A 16946-nucleotide genomic window follows, 5' to 3' on the forward strand; every position below is an offset into this window, starting at 1 on the left:
TTTTGTCCAGCTATGTGAAATATACTGCATGTTATGAGTCGGTTGTGTGAAAATACAACCCTGTTCAATGGGTGTGAGAAATTGCATAACGTCGAGTAATTACAATCAATGAAAAAAAAAAAATAATCAAGGTCATTTGGTGTTATTTCTCCAAAAAATTTAAGGCAAAACATGTTCTGCAGTTAGTCAGGTGCCCGCAGTGTAAGAAAAGTGATGCGCTAGTAACCCTATGGGGTGTGTCATGAGCAGTGAGACATACCTGCATATGTCTTGTGCCGAGGGACAAACAGATGGACTTGACACACTCTGGGCAACTGTCACTGATGTGGGGCTGCTGGCCTGCAACATCAATAAGTTATAAAATGTTTGGAGCACAATTAAAATCATATCAATTAATCGTGAAATACATGACAATTGGAACTTTCATAAATAGTTCTCCACATATGTAAATGCTAAGTTACATGTGACAGTCCGTACAACTCCACAATGATGAGAATTTACTTTCATTGGCTCTTCACATTTGTGATGTTTAGGACTAAGGTGAGCTACTTGCATTTACAGGATTGATGAGACTCAATGGATACAAATGTAAAAAGAGTTGGAACCCCCCCCCCCCTCTAACAACTAACCCATCAGGAGGAAGGGTTGAGAAGGCTGTGTTGCAAGGTTTTAAAAATGCATCTCTCAATTACAGTCGAAGTATGAGAAATTGTAAATGAAACCGATATCTGTGAATGGGGTGCTTTTATATTGAGCTGTGTTGCCTTGTGAGATCTCGTGACAGGATATATCTTGGGTATCCGACAGTGTGGCATCCTGCTCTGCAACGTTTCTGATTTTGGCATAAAAGGTCATCTTCGTGACTACATTTTCGACCTTCTCCACTCACACAGTAAAAGTATTGCTGTCAATGGAACGCTTTCCTTTCCTCCCCCAGTGGAGGTTGGAGTACCCTAAGGCAGTTTTGGGCCCAGTTTTGTTTCTCGTCTACATTATCTACCTTTTCGATCCTCCGGAAAGCTTTCTCTTCCTTCATAGCAGATGCCTCCAGATTGTGTTGCATTGAATTCCATCCCATGAAAAGAGAGACAGCAGCTGGATCGCTTTTTGGAAGTCTGGAATTGATTATATACTGGTTTGATAAATGGAATATTTCTTTCAACGCTGACAAATCTCAGTGTTATCCTGTCACTACAGAAGATCATCAAATTAAGCCACATATCTCTTTCCTTATGCCTGGTGTTGGCTTAATGGTTAGGGTGGTGGGCTATGGATTCTAGGGTCCTGAGTTGAAATCCCGATCAGTTGTTGAATTTATACAAGGTGGGGTTAACTCGACCTGTCATCCTTTTGAGGTTGGCAAAATGAGTGCCAGCTTGCTGGTTTATTGTGGCGGAGTGGCGACCCATCCAGGATTGTGCCCAATAGCCAAGGGGACTGCTTAAGCAGCATCAACACTCTGCATGGAGTCTGGTCCCAATCTCCTCCTCCTCCTCCTCTTTCCTTGGCCTGCCACTGGAAGAGGTTCAGTCTCTTGAACCTCAAGGGATTATCATCAGTTATGGTCTCTCTAAGAATGACCACATATCAAAGATGCATGGCTTCTAAAGCCAGCAGCAAACTGGACATTTTCCATTATTTCAAGTCTTTCCTTAAAAACAGAACTACTGACAGTCTACAAGGCCCTCGTTCCTAACTCAATGAAGTATTGCTCTTCTTTCTGGACTGGGGCTTCAGCATCACATCTATGGAATGTAAAGCTCTCAACCTTGTTGGAATATCCCATGATAAGGCAAAAGGAAAAAGTCTGCTGTTCTCACATAACAGGTGGGTTGGTGGCCTCTTTCTTCTGGTGTAACTGCCTCTGTTTCACTCTCCGCCCTTCTACTCTCCCCAGCAACCCGAGGATGCACACATTCTTCCAGTTATCCCCTCCCGGTTAAACGTGCAATATCCATCTGAATATTCACCTCCACTGTTTTGTCCCTCATATCTGCAGTCTTTGGAACCACATTCCTGAGGTTTCTCTGTCTCATTTTTCTATTTAGACTTCAAACAAACATCTTATGTCACCCCCCCCCCCCCCACCATCCTTATCCACAATATTCTTTTTTTTACCTCCATTGTCTCTGCCAAGCTCAACCCCCTTACTGGCATGTTGGCATTTCCTCCCCTCCACTCTCACCTCTTTTCCTGCACATCAATTCTCCTGCTTATTGTGTCCAACTATTTCCCCACTATCAGTTAATACCCTCTGTCACCTCACTATTCAGAAAGCCTCGATGTTGTGTATCCAAAAGGTATTGCACTCGATAAACCTGTGCCATAGGCAGTCATGGTGGATATTGGCATATTGCACGCAAGTCTATTGAACGTAGTGGGTGCTTTTTGTGTCAGTTTGACACAATTGTAACATTTTTTCATTTTCCCTTGTAAAACTCAATCGATATATGGCCACATCGGAGCATCTTAGATCATGTCCTCTCCCCCATTAATGTGAAGTAAATCTCCATTTCTACGTTCTGTGGTCAGTCCTTATAAAACGAACGTGTTTGCAAACTAAAATCAATGCCAAATTCATTTCAACTCTGGGTTGTCAAAAATTCCTGCCCACTGACATTTTATGCTAGTTCTACCATCCATCAAGCACGTATTTTGTCGGATTTCTTTGCAGAACATGACCGTGACTTTACAAATCCGACCTACTCATTCTGATCTCAATTCCATCAAGCTTTTGTGGGATATGTTGGAATGATGCATCAGAGCCCTTGCACAGCACGTTACATTCCTCTCTGGACCAACTACATCTTGTGGCAATTTATGGAATCCATATCATAAGCTGATTGGGGCAATCATTCAGTGTAGTGTTGGTTCATCTACTCTTATAGATGTTTTCAAATTTTATTGCAAGTAATAAATTCGCCTTATGTTGCATTTGAGCAAAGTAATAGATAATCTGTTTTATGTTGCTTACATTATATTATCTTCCAGTGACACAGCTAGTATGATAATAACAATAATGATAAGAGTAAGAATTGCTTTGTAATACATGTTTAAAAAAAAAAAAAAAATAACCCGATGTACATACGACATGAAGTAAAAATGCGTCTGATCGGGGTGACAGTATTGGATCATGGGATTCAAACTCCTAGACAGCGATGCGAGTGTGCATAAATGTAGGCCATCCACTGACACCCTTTAATTATGCTATTCACACAAATGAAAAATAAACAAGAAAAAGAGCAATCAGAGATTGCAGACCCTCGCCAAGACTCCTTTTGAGAGGTGTATTTTTGTGGGTTTTAGGGTAAATCCAATATGGCAGCCAAACCATGTAACCTAGGATATCATATGTGTGAACCTTTTGTTCCTCATGGACAGGTGGTCAGACGTGTAAAGTTTCGCCTCGATCTGTTTAGCCACTTCAGAGAAGAAGATTTTTGAAGGTTAAAAAAAAAAAACAATACGGCTGCAGAAACACTTTACCGCTGATGTCCTGAATTTTTTTTCTGTGGACCATTTTATCCCCAGATGACCCTCAAAAATTTGCGTACTGATCGGATGTGGTGTTGTACATATGCAATTATGACATCATAACGAGGGCACCTATGAAGTCATACAAAATGACACTCATTTGACATGAGGAGTATTTGCTATGTGTTAAGTTTCAATTTTTTCCTTGGTGCAGTTTCAGAGATACAGAGGTTCAAATTTTTTCTGTTTTTCCAATATGGCTGTCACACCACGTGGCCTATGACATCATAATTATCATTAAAGCATTCCACATGAATCGTCCCACCAATGGTGAAAATTTTGTCTCAATGCAACAAACGGTTGCAGAGAAAAACACAAAAGTTCTGTGCGGGCAAACAGACAGACAGACAGACAAACAAACAAACAAACAGACAAACAAACGGACCCAAATGCAATACCCCCTTCTCTGGCGACGGTAATAAAGTTTTTTGTGCATAATTTTAGTTTGAGGCAGACTTTTCGCACCAGTAAAAACATCCCTTTATTTGGGCGGTGTATAATGGCACATATGGTTCCCGAAAGTCATAGAAAATAACCCCATATACATGCATGAAGCAAAAACATGCCTACGGCTTCTGTGCATCTATAATAATACATCGTGGTTATACATATACTTGGGATCATTCCAATTGCATTGGACCATGGACTAACACCCACGCCTTGTATGGTTGTAAAGTATGGTTGTAAAGCCAACTAGCCAATGGTTGTAAAGCAGTAGGGTGGAGCCAGGGCAGCTGAACACTGACCCATGAATAATATGTGATATTTTCTTAGTTTTAAAAGGGCATAACTCTTTGAAAAATTGATGAAACACCCTCAAACTCAAACTTGTTCTGTAACTTATCATCATAAAGCTATGTACCAAGTTTCAATTCATATGTTAAAGAGTATGGGAAAAAAGTTGGAAGAACCACACATGGGATGGACAGACAGACAGATAGATAGCGAACCTATAGTCCCCTCTGGTGAAACTAGAAGAGGACTAATGATGATGATGACACAAAAAAAAACTTTCAAAATCTTCAACAGTATTGTTTTGTACAGATCCCGGTATTTAACAATTAAAAGTGAATTTCATATTTACTTGTGAAAAGCAGCTTGCAAATGATGTGATGTTTTTGTAATTGAACCAATAATCATGCTCTATTGTGTGGTACATAATGATTTTTTTTTCAGGTTATTTTATAACAAGGAAGAGTACCCATTCCCAGCGAAGGGAAAAGTTTAACTTAATCTGTCAATTTAAATTATTTAATGGAGAAAAAGGTCAATTGTGTTGCAGTCTTGGTTTAACTCAAAGCTAAGGCTCTGAGCTACTGATACAACCCACCATGAAATGGTGGTGCAACATTGGTTGGCAGAGGTTGGAGTTGTCTGAAAAATGTGTAAAATATCCTGCTTGCGAAATAAAATTTGGCATCAACATTATTCACGCTAGTTCTCTCGTTATTTCAAAAGTAAATGTTGAGCTTTATTGCCTGCATGTGCAGCTTTTCAAATGCAGTGCAAGAAGCAGCCACAGTAAACGGGAGACAGACAAACGTACGGACAGGCACCATGATTTGCAATGTACGCAACATTGCCCTAAATTGGCTTCATGGGAAGCCTTCGATGCAATGTAAGCAAAGTAATAAATTAGGACTTTTCTGTAATGCAACAATTATATATACTAGTGCGGGCCCATATGTGCGGGCCCGTAGATGCATGCCCAGAGGTGAGTGCTAGTATGTACAGCCCTCTCTCGCCCCTCTCTCTCGCCCCCCCTCTCTGGCCCCCCACTCTTATCCCCCCTCTCTCGCCCCCCTCTCTCGCCCCCCTCTCTCGCCCCCCTCTCTCGCCCCCTCTCTCGCCCCCTCTCTCCCCCTCTCTTGCCCCCTCTCTCTCACCCTCTCATGCCCCCCTCTCTCCCCTCTAGTCTCGCCCTTCCTCTCTCCCCCTCCTCTCTCGCCCCTCTCGCCCCCACTCTCATCCCCCCTCTCCCGTCCCCCTCTCTCGCAGATATTGGTTGACAGATAAATGGCCATAACTTGGGAACCACTTATCCGATTAATATCAAACCTTGAAAAGGCACATCCGCGGGTCCCCAGCAATATTCTTGGCAAGTTTCAATCAGATCGGACTGTCAAGAGTGCAAAATAAATAAATAAATAAATAAATAAACAAACATTAATTGTGACGTCATTCGTGATGTCATAGCACCGTGTATTGTCATTGGTTGACAATTAAATGGCCGTAACTTGGGAACCGCTCGTCCGATTGACATCAAACCTCAAAAAGGTACATCTGCGGGGCCCCGGCAATATTCCTGGCAAGTTTCAATCAGATCGGACCGGCAGTCGTCGAGAAATGGCGGTCGCAGACAGTCAGACACACACACACACACACACACACACACACACACACACACACACACACACACACACACACACACACACACACACACACACACACACACACACACACACTGCTGGAATTATAGATACCAGTACGTGCCCGTAAAAAAAAAAAAATAAATAATAATTCAAACCACGAGCAACAAAGAACAACCACACAGGCCGTTTCTTCGCTCTCGCGTACCCGTACCAGGTGGTTCGCATATTATTCGCAGTTAAGATTATTCGCAATTTAGTTTTAACACCCAATTATTCAATTAGCGCCAACGCATTTTACCTTTTCGCAATGTCGTGGCAAGGAAAAACAAAAAGAGAAGAGAAGAGAGAGAGAAAAAAATTTACTTCCTAGTTCGGAGCATACCAGCACTCTGATGTTACCAAAATTTATGCACCGTCTAATATGAAAACGATCATAACTTTGGGCATTGTGTTTATCTATAAATGCGCATAAGAAATCGAGAAATTATTACAATACACAGTCATCACTATCCGGAAGTCCGTACGTTGTAACCCGTAATGACGAACGCGGCTGAGCTTCCCTTCCCCATCGGCCACGTCCACGCAACAACGTGTCTTGTCATTGGTTTGGTAAATAAATGGCCATAACTTGGGAGGCACTTGTCCGATTAATATCAAACCTTGAAAAGGCACATCCTCAGATCCCCAGCAATATACCTGGCACACACTGCTGGAATTATAGATATGTATATATATATATATATACATATATATATATATATATATATGTATATATATATATATATGTATATATATATATATATATATATATATATATATATATATATTGTATATCCCTGTGTCGTAAGAGGGAACCAGGGTTGCGTCAGGAAGGGCATCCGGCGTAAAAACATGTGCCAAATCACTATGCGCATCATACGGATGATCCGCTGTGGCAACCCCAAACGGGAGCAGTCGAAAGAAGAAGATATATATATATATATATATATATATATATATATATATATATATATATATATATATATATATTGTGTGTGTTTGTGTGTTTGTGTGTTTGTTGGTGAGTGAAGGTGTGTGCCAGTGTGTCTCTTCCATAACTCCAATACCATGAAACTCATCAGCCTGAAACTTTGCAAGCATATTAAAAAAACCTCCAAGGAAGGGCATGACTGAAAATCGGGTATTTGTATTAATTAAACCATCCCTTTTGAAAACAATTAATGGCCTTATTTAATGATATCCTTTTCAGGTGCATCCTCGGCCAACGCTCTCTTTGGTGTCTTAAGGTGTATCCTAGGTAACCTCACTGGGGTCTGAAGCCGCCATGTTTTTTGAACTGCTCAACCATGTATTGACTTGGAACAGGCCGTGAGAATTTCTTAACGATAAAGGTTTTTTCTTCACTTTCCTCACTCACAATGAATGCCTGTTCATCATAGCTATGAATCACTGTGTGCATCACTTTTGTTAAGGCCCTGTCACACCTTGACGATTTAGTCAGCGTATGCCGACGTATGACAAATTTGTCTAAAATGCTGGCACACGTCGAATAAGTTATGGGTAAGTTTTGTATACGTTAAGAGCATTCTGACATACGTCGAAGTATGCTAGCATATGTCGTAGTACGCTGGCATACATCATAGTACGCTGAGCTCGTCGACAAATTTTAACATGCTTGAAATTTTTCGACGTATGCCAGCGTATGACTCACACGTTCCGCATACGCTGTAGGCACGTTACGCGATCGTTGACACACATCGACACACGTTACTTGTAAGTTACTCATAAGTCGAAACACATCGAGGTAATGTTTTAGCATACCCAAAACTTATTTCTAACCTATGAGTAACGTGTTCTAGGCACATTATGCGATCGTTGACACACGTTACTTGTAAATTACTCATAAGACGAAATACGTCGAGGTAATGCTTAGAGTCAGTGTTCCAGACTCCATGTTTTTTTTTTTTGTTTGTTTTTTTTTTCTTCGGCATGACGTTGATGTTGACACTTCGATTTCTAGTGCGGTTATAATATAACATAATTACTAGGCTGCCGCTCAACGATTTAAATCATAATCACGCTAGAAATCGAAGTGTCATCATTACCGTCATGCCGAAGAAAAAAAAAAAACCATGGAGTCTGGAACATTGACGGGTTCCTCCTGTGTGAACCCCATTTTTTATAAACCAATTCCCCTAAACGCTGCCAATATGCCATTATACGGTAGCTGTAAGTTAGTAACACGTCCAGTAAGTTCTGTAGTCGTCAGGAAGACGTCAAATACATCTACATATGTCAATACGTTACACATAGGTTCAAAGCACGTTACTCATAGGTTCAAAGCATGTTACTCATAGGTTAGAAATAAGTTGCGGGTACGCTAAACATTACCTCGTCGTGTTTCGACTTATAAGTAAGTTACAAGTAATGTGTGTCGACGTGTGTCAATGATCGCGTAACATACCTACAACTTATGGGCAGCGTATGCGGAACGTATGCGTCATACGCTGGCATACGTCGAAAAATTTTCAACATGCTGAAAATTTGTCGACGTACTCGGCGTACAACCATGTATGCCAGCGTGCTCCTAACGTATACAAAACTTACCCATAACGTATTTGAAGTGTGCCAGCGTATTTGGCAAATTTTTCATACGTTGGCATACGCTTGCTAAAACGTCAAGGTGTGACAGATGCTTGATACTTCGATATCTAGTGCGGTTATGATTTGAATCATCGAGCCGCAGCCTTTTAATAGGCTACACCACGTGATCGTCGGCGATACGCTGCCGCCCTATGCATAAGTTAGACTATCGTTGGGCATAGGTTGTGAATGCCGACAACATGCTCAGCATTCCTTGTTATAAGTTATCTATTCCAGCAGGCACACGACGTCAGTATGAAAGATTCACGACGTCTGGAATCAGCCGCTTGGTTGTACAACGAGATCACGACGTGGTACAGCCGCAGCGCGATTATCCAAAACTTTTTTTTCTGCGTCATGAGTTTCCAGGGTGATCGCTTTGCCACCTCGTGCCGTGTGTGATTGTGTCTGCCTTTCACTGGAGGAAAGATCTGATTGGCTAATTGCTATTTCCGCATCACGAGCCACCATTTGCAAAGTTTGGTGAAACATGAATTTCAGCTGTTTCTGAGTGTGGCAGACAATCCGCTTTAATCTGCAGAAGACTTCGGCTTTTATAGTTAAAATTATCTTCCGCCGTGATCATTTTTGGTAACTATAATATTATAAATCGATTTTATGTCTTAGCTTTTGTTTTTGGACGTTTTTAAGATCACAGAATCCATGATGTGTTCCTGTTACTGGTGTGCTGGAATCTACATCGTTACATTCAATGGAAACTCTCCCGGGCCCTTCGGGGCCCTTGAGTGGTTCGAGCGTTGGACTCGGGAGCGGCATCTGACGATCGAATCCTCTGGCACCTCCAACACCCGATTTCATCGTTCGTTTATCACGTTTAGCTGTCGCTGACATGGCCCTGACATGGCCCTGATCGTGTGGAGAAATCGACGGTAAATAATGAATTCGTTTTTCTGCGGGTCTGGTGAAAAAAAAAACACCGGTCTGTGGTAAATAAAGGGAACTCTGTAAAAATTACTTTGGACAAGTTTAATTGGTTCAGAACCTTTTAAAATATATTTCTGGTGTGGATAATGCTTCGGCCGTCCGGGTCCGACGAATTACCGAATTGTTCCGCAATGTAACAAATTTAAAGTTCCACTGCCCTTAAAAAAAAACCTCAATTAATGTTACTTTTTTGATAATATATTATTTTTTATGTCCTCTTTTAACGAGTTAGGGCTAACTGAAGGCAAAAGGAAAACAATTGTCAGTTATTGTTCTCAGAAAAATGTGGTTTTGTCATAAAAAAAATTAACCTTTTGGCATCCGAGAAACTGCCGCTTGTAACAATGAAGCCTTCATTGTGGTAGTTTGTCTCTTGGGGAGTTGTTCAAGTTTGTCGGTGCACAATTGTTTTCCTTTGGTAAAATGGTTATCAAAAGACATGAAAATAACTTTATATTATAAAGAATAATATTAATTGAGGCTTTTTAAGGGCAATGGAACTTAAAATTTGTGACAAGCTGCTTCAAACACTGGTGTACTAAATCGTTTTTATTTTCGAAAATAAGGGTGATGTCCAATGCTGTGATGTCCACATACAATTTGTGTGGAAAGAATGGGAAGAGACCTTTCTGGAACCTAAATTTATATAAAGTTGCCAGAGGTAATGAATTCTACTAAATGACAGTTTATAATGTGCATGACTTGAGCGTAATTCACATTGCAAGTCTTGTTTGATGATCATAAAGCCAAATATATACGAAGTGGAAATTCTTATTATTTTTCAGACAGTACCATGGCCAGTCAGGCAACAGCAATGGAGGGGGATGTGGACACTGCCATATCACAACATTTGGAATATGTCCCTGATCGGTGTGGAGGTGCGGGCAGGAACAAGCCCTCATCTATCAATAATTCCAGCAGTGTGTGTGTGTGTGTGTGTGTGTGTGTGTGTGTGTGTGTGTGTGTGTGTGTGTGTGTGTGTGTGTGTGTGTGTGTGTGTGTGTGTGTGTGTGTGTGCGCGCTGTTTCTCAACAACCACTGGTCTGATCTAATTGAAACTTGCCAGCTATATTGCTGGCGACCTGAGTGTGTGCCTTTTCAAGGTTTGATATTAATCGGACAAGTGCTTCCCAAGTTATGGCCATTTATTTAACAAACCAACTGCATCGGCGGGGCCGATGGGGAAGAGATCCTCAGCCGCGTTTTCCATTACAGGTTACAACGTACGGACTTCCGGATAGTGATGACATACTGTATTCTCATAATTTCTCGATTTCTTATGCACATTTATAGATAAACACAATGCCCCAATCCAGTCGTCATTTAGGAGAGCGAAGAAACGGCCTGTGTGTTTGTTTGAAAGTTGTTGTTTTTTTTTGCACGTACGGGCATGCACGTACGGGCACGTACTAGTGTAATAATAATGAGTAACAGCAACATGCTCTGCCAGCCGTCCACGTCCTTGATTATTAAGAATTTGCAGCATAGTTAATTGTAATGTTGTATGTTGGAAACCCAGCCTAAGTTGACATTGTGAAAATATTTACATGTACTTTTATGCAGAATGAAGTTATTTTATTTTCTTGTGAAATTAAGATTGAAAACACCCAACAAATTATTTTTTTTGTGCTTTGGAATTATTTATGTGAGATGCATTCAAAATTGTGTTTTCATACTTAATGATGTTAGATTTATATATTTTCTTTGTATGAATACACACACATCGATATATATTTGGTCTCAATGATTTCCCTGATTGTAATTCAGTTTTATATAATTTTATGCACTGTTCATATCATGTCAAGTATCAACTGTTTAAGTCTTTATGCATCTCATTCTATTGATGCCCGCTGTGGGACATAACAAGTTAGAATATTTCTAAATTATATATATCATGGAGAAATTCTATCAGAAAGGTGTTTGACTTCCCAAGTCGGACCCATATTGTACTCTTTTACCAGTCATTGCTGAATTTCTACCGATTGAATGTCAACTATTATGTCGTATTGCAAAATTTATATATGGTTCTTCGTCTTCTCATAATTCTTACCTGAGGTTGCTTAATTATGAATCTTGTAACAATGGGTAGTATGTCATCAGTAGCTAAAACTTTTAATTACATTTTATATTAATGTAAGTTATGGGTCAATACCTTTGATGCTCCTAATGCCCATTTAATGTATGCAAGCAGAGAATTATCAAGTTTTACCAACACTGCATGATGATATTGTTGTACTTAAAGGTGCCTTTGTGCAGTCAATTATATTTGAGAGAGAAGAAGCTCCACAGTTCTTCTCTGGAGCTGAACTTTCTGAATTTGAATTGTTAACTGTGCTTTGCACAAAGTGAATTTGTCAAAAAGGTATTTACGACTTTTACCCATGTGGTATTTCTTTTTATTCCAATTTTTAGTATATGTTTCTCAATTGCAATGGTATCTACTTTTATTTATTGTACGTTTGTATTTGAGTGTGCTTTTTTGGTACGAATAAAGATATTATTATTGTTAATACTGCTTGTATATTTTTTCCGCAATCATACTCTGCGTGATACGTGATAATAAGTGATTATGAATTACAGTTGTTTTCAAGTTGTGGTCATTATGTGTTACTGTGCAATGTAATGATGTTGCAATACAACTTCAATGTTTTGATAATGGCACCGGTAGAACAGCGGTGCTCTGCTGGCCCCAGACCTACGGGTCGAGGGCTCCATCAAGCTGGAAGCTGAAGGGTGTCCTGCACTGTAATGTTTGTTTCTTTGGCGTGCAAATAAAAGGGTAAAAACAAAAACTCCATTTTATGAACGTTGTGATAAAGTTGAAAACTAACGTCATGCTTCAATGTTGTGACAACGTTGAAATCTGACGTCATGGGTGTTGCAAATACAACTTCCCACTGACCCAATTCTGACGTCAGGTACAACCAGAACACGACGCTGCAGCGAGATTTCAACGTTGTGACAACATTGAAATCTGACGTTGTCACAACGTTGAAATCTGATGTCATGGTGTTGCAAAAACAACTTCCCACTGACCCAATTCTGACGTCAGGATAGAACTGGCAAACGACGTTGCAACAACGTTGTGTGCCTGCTGGGTATATGTTTATCGAAACGTTCTGTGTACGTTACTGATACGTTATGCATATGTACAACTCGTTATGAATACATCTAAAACTGGAAAAAACATTTAGTTCATCAATAGTTCAGTGTAAGCCAGCTTTTTACATACATTTTGATACCTTGAAATACGCTGGCTAAAACCGCAAGGTGTGACAGCGGCTTAAGTGCTATCGTTTACAAATTAGGAGCTTGGAGCGATTTCATGCATTATGTGATATGATTTTCCACGATCTACTCTCACGGACTAATTAAAGTATATCATCGAAATATTATTTCGGTTTTGAGGATTGGATATCATCCGGACTAAATACGTGTCAAAATCTGGATTGAAATTTGATAATTTAAAGAAATAACGAGTCTTATAACTAAGCCTATTTACTTTAAGCCTATTTACTTTTACCTATTTACTTTAAGCAAGGAAGGATATGTTCCATCCTTCTCCATTTCTACACAAGAAAATGTGAAATTTCCAAAGCATTAAACTTATCTTTTACTCCTGTTTGATAATTATGTTGAGTGAACAAAAGATTTAGGAATGTGCCAAAATTAACCAGCTTCATTGAGATGTATGATTTAATGAATTCACTGCTTGACATCGTGCCCTGTTTCCCAGAGGGACTATTTCAACGAATTCATCTATAGCATCTGCCAGATCTATGCCTATATTTTCAGAGGTTTTGTGAGGTGCGCTACAAGGAATCAAAGCAAATCTGGGAAAAGGATGTTTTAAAATAAAGTTATGAGGTTTGCATGGACTGCGAACCCATGGACGTGCACAGATGAGCAGGCAATGTGGCGGATTATCTGCAATGTATATTTCATGGGCGATTTAACTTTGCGATGTCTCCACGGCATTTCTGCATTCAACAGCAACTCTTGTGGATAAAGTAAATCCTTGAACAAAATTCATTGATTTATCCAACTACCTTGGTCCAACTTTAATTTTTAATTTATCTTTTTTTTTATTTTTTTATTTTTATTTATTTAACTATATTTAATAAATATTAAATATTAAATAAATTAAAAATTTATAAATTTTTAATTTATTTATTTAACATTTAATTTATCCAACTACCTTGGTCGTGGTGAAGAGGGCTTTAAAGTGAAAGGGATCCCATACGGCATTCAGCCACAGCCTGGGCAGCCATTCCTTATCAACCATTAAATTGGAATGCTTGTTAGAATGCTTAAGCCACTTGCCGAGCGCCCCACAGTGGATAGTGGCAACGCGTGACGTCATCATGAGTGAATCGTTCACTCACTGCAGATGCTTTTTCGTGCCACCTCATCCTGAGCAAGTGATTCGTTCTCTGTCATCCTGAGCGAGTGGTTCGTGCGCCGTCATCCGGAGCGAGTGGTTCATGCTCCGTCATCCTGAGCGAGTGGTTCGTGCTCCGTCATCCTGAGCGAGTGGTTCGCGCTCCGTCATCTTGAGCAAGTGGTTCATGCTCCATCATCCTGAGGAAGTGGTTCGTGCTCCATCATTCTGAGCGAGTATTTTCTGCTCCATCATTCTGAGCGAGTGGTTCGTGCTCCATAATTCTAAGCGAGTGATTCGTTCTCTGTCATCCTGAGCGAGTGGTTCGTGCTCCGTCATCCGGAGCGAGTGGTTCATGCTCCGTCATCCTGAGTGAGTGGTTCGTGCTCCGTCACCCAGAGCGAGTGGTTCATGCTCCGTCATCCTGAGCGAGTGGTTCGTGCTCCATAATTCTAAGCGAGTGATTCGTTCTCTGTCATCCTGAGCGAGTGGTTCGTGCTCCGTCATCCGGAGCGAGTGGTTCATGCTCCGTCATCCTGAGTGAGTGGTTCGTGCTCCGTCATCCAGAGCGAGTGGTTCATGCTCCGTCATCCTGAGCGAGTGGTTCGTGCTCCATAATTCTAAGCGAGTGATTCGTTCTCTGTCATCCTGAGCGAGTGGTTCATGCTCCGTCATCCGGAGCGAGTGGTTCGTGCTCCATCATTCTGAGCGAGTTGTTCATGCACCATCATCCTGAGTGAGTGGTTCATGCTCCATCATTCTGAGCGAGTAGTTTCTGCTCCATCATTCTGTGCGAGTGGTTCATGCTCAATCATTCTAAGTGAGTGGTTTGAGCTCTGTCATTCTGAGTGAGTGCTCCGTCATTCTGAGTGAGTGGTGAGTGCTCCGTCATTCTGAGTGAGTGGTGAGTGCTCCATCATTCTGAGCGAGTGGTTTGTGCTCCATCATCCAGAGTGAGTGGTTCATGCTCCATCATCCTGACGAGTAGTTCATGCTCCATCATCCTGAGTGAGTAGTTCATGCTCCGTAATTCTGAGCGAGTGGTTTGTGCTCTCAGTGGTTCGTGCTCTGTCATCCTGAGCAAGTGATTCGTTCTCTGTCATCCTGAGTGAGTGGTTCGTGCTCCACAATTCTGAGCGAGTGGTTCATGCTTCATCATCCTGACAAGTGGTTCATGCTCCATAATTCTGAGCGAGTGGTTCATGCTTCATCATCCTGAGTGAGTAGTTCATGCTACGTAATTCTGAGCGAGTGGTTTGTGCTCTGAGTGGTTCGTGTTCCATCATCCTGAGCTAGTGATTCGTGCTCCCTCATCCTGAGCGAGTTGTTGTGAAATAACATCAGATTTCCAAGCCGTTTGCTGTATTAACGTGTTTTCTAAATTATCGAGCCAAATTTTTTTCCACCCATCACACACAGCTGTTTATAAAGGCTAATGTTTGTGAACATATCCCTGAAACGTCGATATAAATGCAACGTTGTTTTTCAGTGAAAGCTCCTCATGGCTTTTGGGTTATATACAGTATGTACTGTACTTGGTAATCACACCAACTCCAACCTGCCGATTCTTGAAAAATTGCCGATATAGCCCAAGCACTAATGTGTGTGTGTGTGTGTGTGTGTGTGTGTGTGTGTGTGTGTGTGTGTGTGTGTGTGTGTGTGTGTGTGTGTGTGTGTTGATGAAGCATAACATATTCTCAATGCTAACTCCCCTACCCCCCACCTCTCTCTCTCTCTCTCTCTCTCTCTCTCTCTCTCTCTCTCTCTCTCTCTCTCTCTCTCTCTCTCTCTCTCTCTCTCTCTCTCTCTCTCTCTCTCTCTCTCTCTCTCTCTCTCTCTCGCTCGCTTTGTGCCATCCTTGTTCTCCCCCCTCCCAATACAGTGCAGCATCCTCCTCCCACACCTACCCCTCTCACTCCTCCCGACTCTCTCTCTCTCTTTGTCTCTGGACATATTTTGATGGTGGTTAGGTCAAGACGGTGTTTGTCTCTGGACGTGTCTGTGCAGGGTTTATCTCCGGACAGCTTGGCTCCAAATATGTTCCAGGCGGTGTTTGTCTCCAAACGTGTCTGGGCGGTGTTTATGTCCAGACAGGAGTTTGCCTCCGGACACATCAGGGTGGTGTTTGTCTCTGGATGCTTCGAGGCAGTGTTTGTCTCCAGGCGTGTCAGGGTAGTGTTTGTTTTTGGACGTGCTGGGGCAGTTTTTGTCTCCAGACACGCTGGGGTGGTGATTGTCACCGGACGTGTCCGGGCGGTGTTTATATCCAGACAGGAGTTTGCCTCCGGACACATCAGGGCGGTGTTTGTCTCTGGATGCATCGAGGCGGTGTTTGTCTCCAGACGCGTCGGGGGCAGTGTTTGTCTCCAGGCGTGTCAGGGCAATGTTTGTTTTTGGACGCGCTGGGGCAGTTTTTGTCTCCAAACACCCTGGGGTGGTGTTTGTCACCAGACGTGTCGGGGGCAGTGTTTGTTTCCAGATGCATCGGGGCAGTGTTTGTCTCCAGACACATCGGGGCAGTGTTTGTCTCCAGACACGTCGGGGGCAGTGTTTTTCTCCAGACGAGTCGGGGCAGTGTTTGTCTCCAGACACGTCGGGGCAGTGTTTGTCTCCAGACATGTCGGGGCAGTGTTTGTCTCCGGGCGCGTCGGGGCCGTGTTAGTCTCCAGACACGTCGGGGCAGTGTTTGTCTCTAGACACATCAGGGCAGTGTTTGTCTCCAGACACATCGGGGCAGTGTTTGTCTCCAGACACGTCGGGGCAGTGTTTGTCTCCAGACACGTAGGGGCAGTGTTTGTCTCCAGACACGTCGGGGCAGTGTTTGTCTCCAGACACATCGGGGCAGTGTTTGTCTCCAGACACGTCGGGGCAGTGTTTGTCTCCAGACACGTCGGGGCAGTGTTTGTCTCCAGACACGTCGGGGCAGTGTTTGTCTCCAGACACGTCGGGGCAGTGTTTGTCTCCAGATACGTCGGGGCAGTGTTTGTCTCCAGACACGTCGGGGCAGTGTTTGTCTCCAGATACGTCGGGGCAGTGTTTGTCTCCAGACACGTCGGGGCAGTGTTTGTTTC

The 16946-nt window shown here is 42.1% G+C and overlaps 1 protein-coding gene across 2 annotated transcripts in view; it reads right to left on the bottom strand.

Moving 5' to 3' along the window:
* The window catches only part of LOC147026490 (E3 ubiquitin-protein ligase MARCHF8-like), a 448650-nt gene that overhangs the window by 69770 nt on the left and 361934 nt on the right, over positions 1–16946 (bottom strand). For both annotated transcript variants that reach the window (XM_085881965.1, XM_085881964.1), the window contains one exon: positions 260–339. In XM_085881965.1, the coding sequence (XP_085738091.1) occupies positions 260–339 (80 nt within the window). The remainder of the gene's footprint in view (positions 1–259; positions 340–16946) is intronic.

This window comes from Eptatretus burgeri, chromosome 5 (genome assembly GCF_056783735.1).
Source record: "Eptatretus burgeri isolate ZD-2024b chromosome 5, Ebu_testis_v1, whole genome shotgun sequence".
NCBI lineage: Eukaryota > Metazoa > Chordata > Myxini > Myxiniformes > Myxinidae > Eptatretus > Eptatretus burgeri.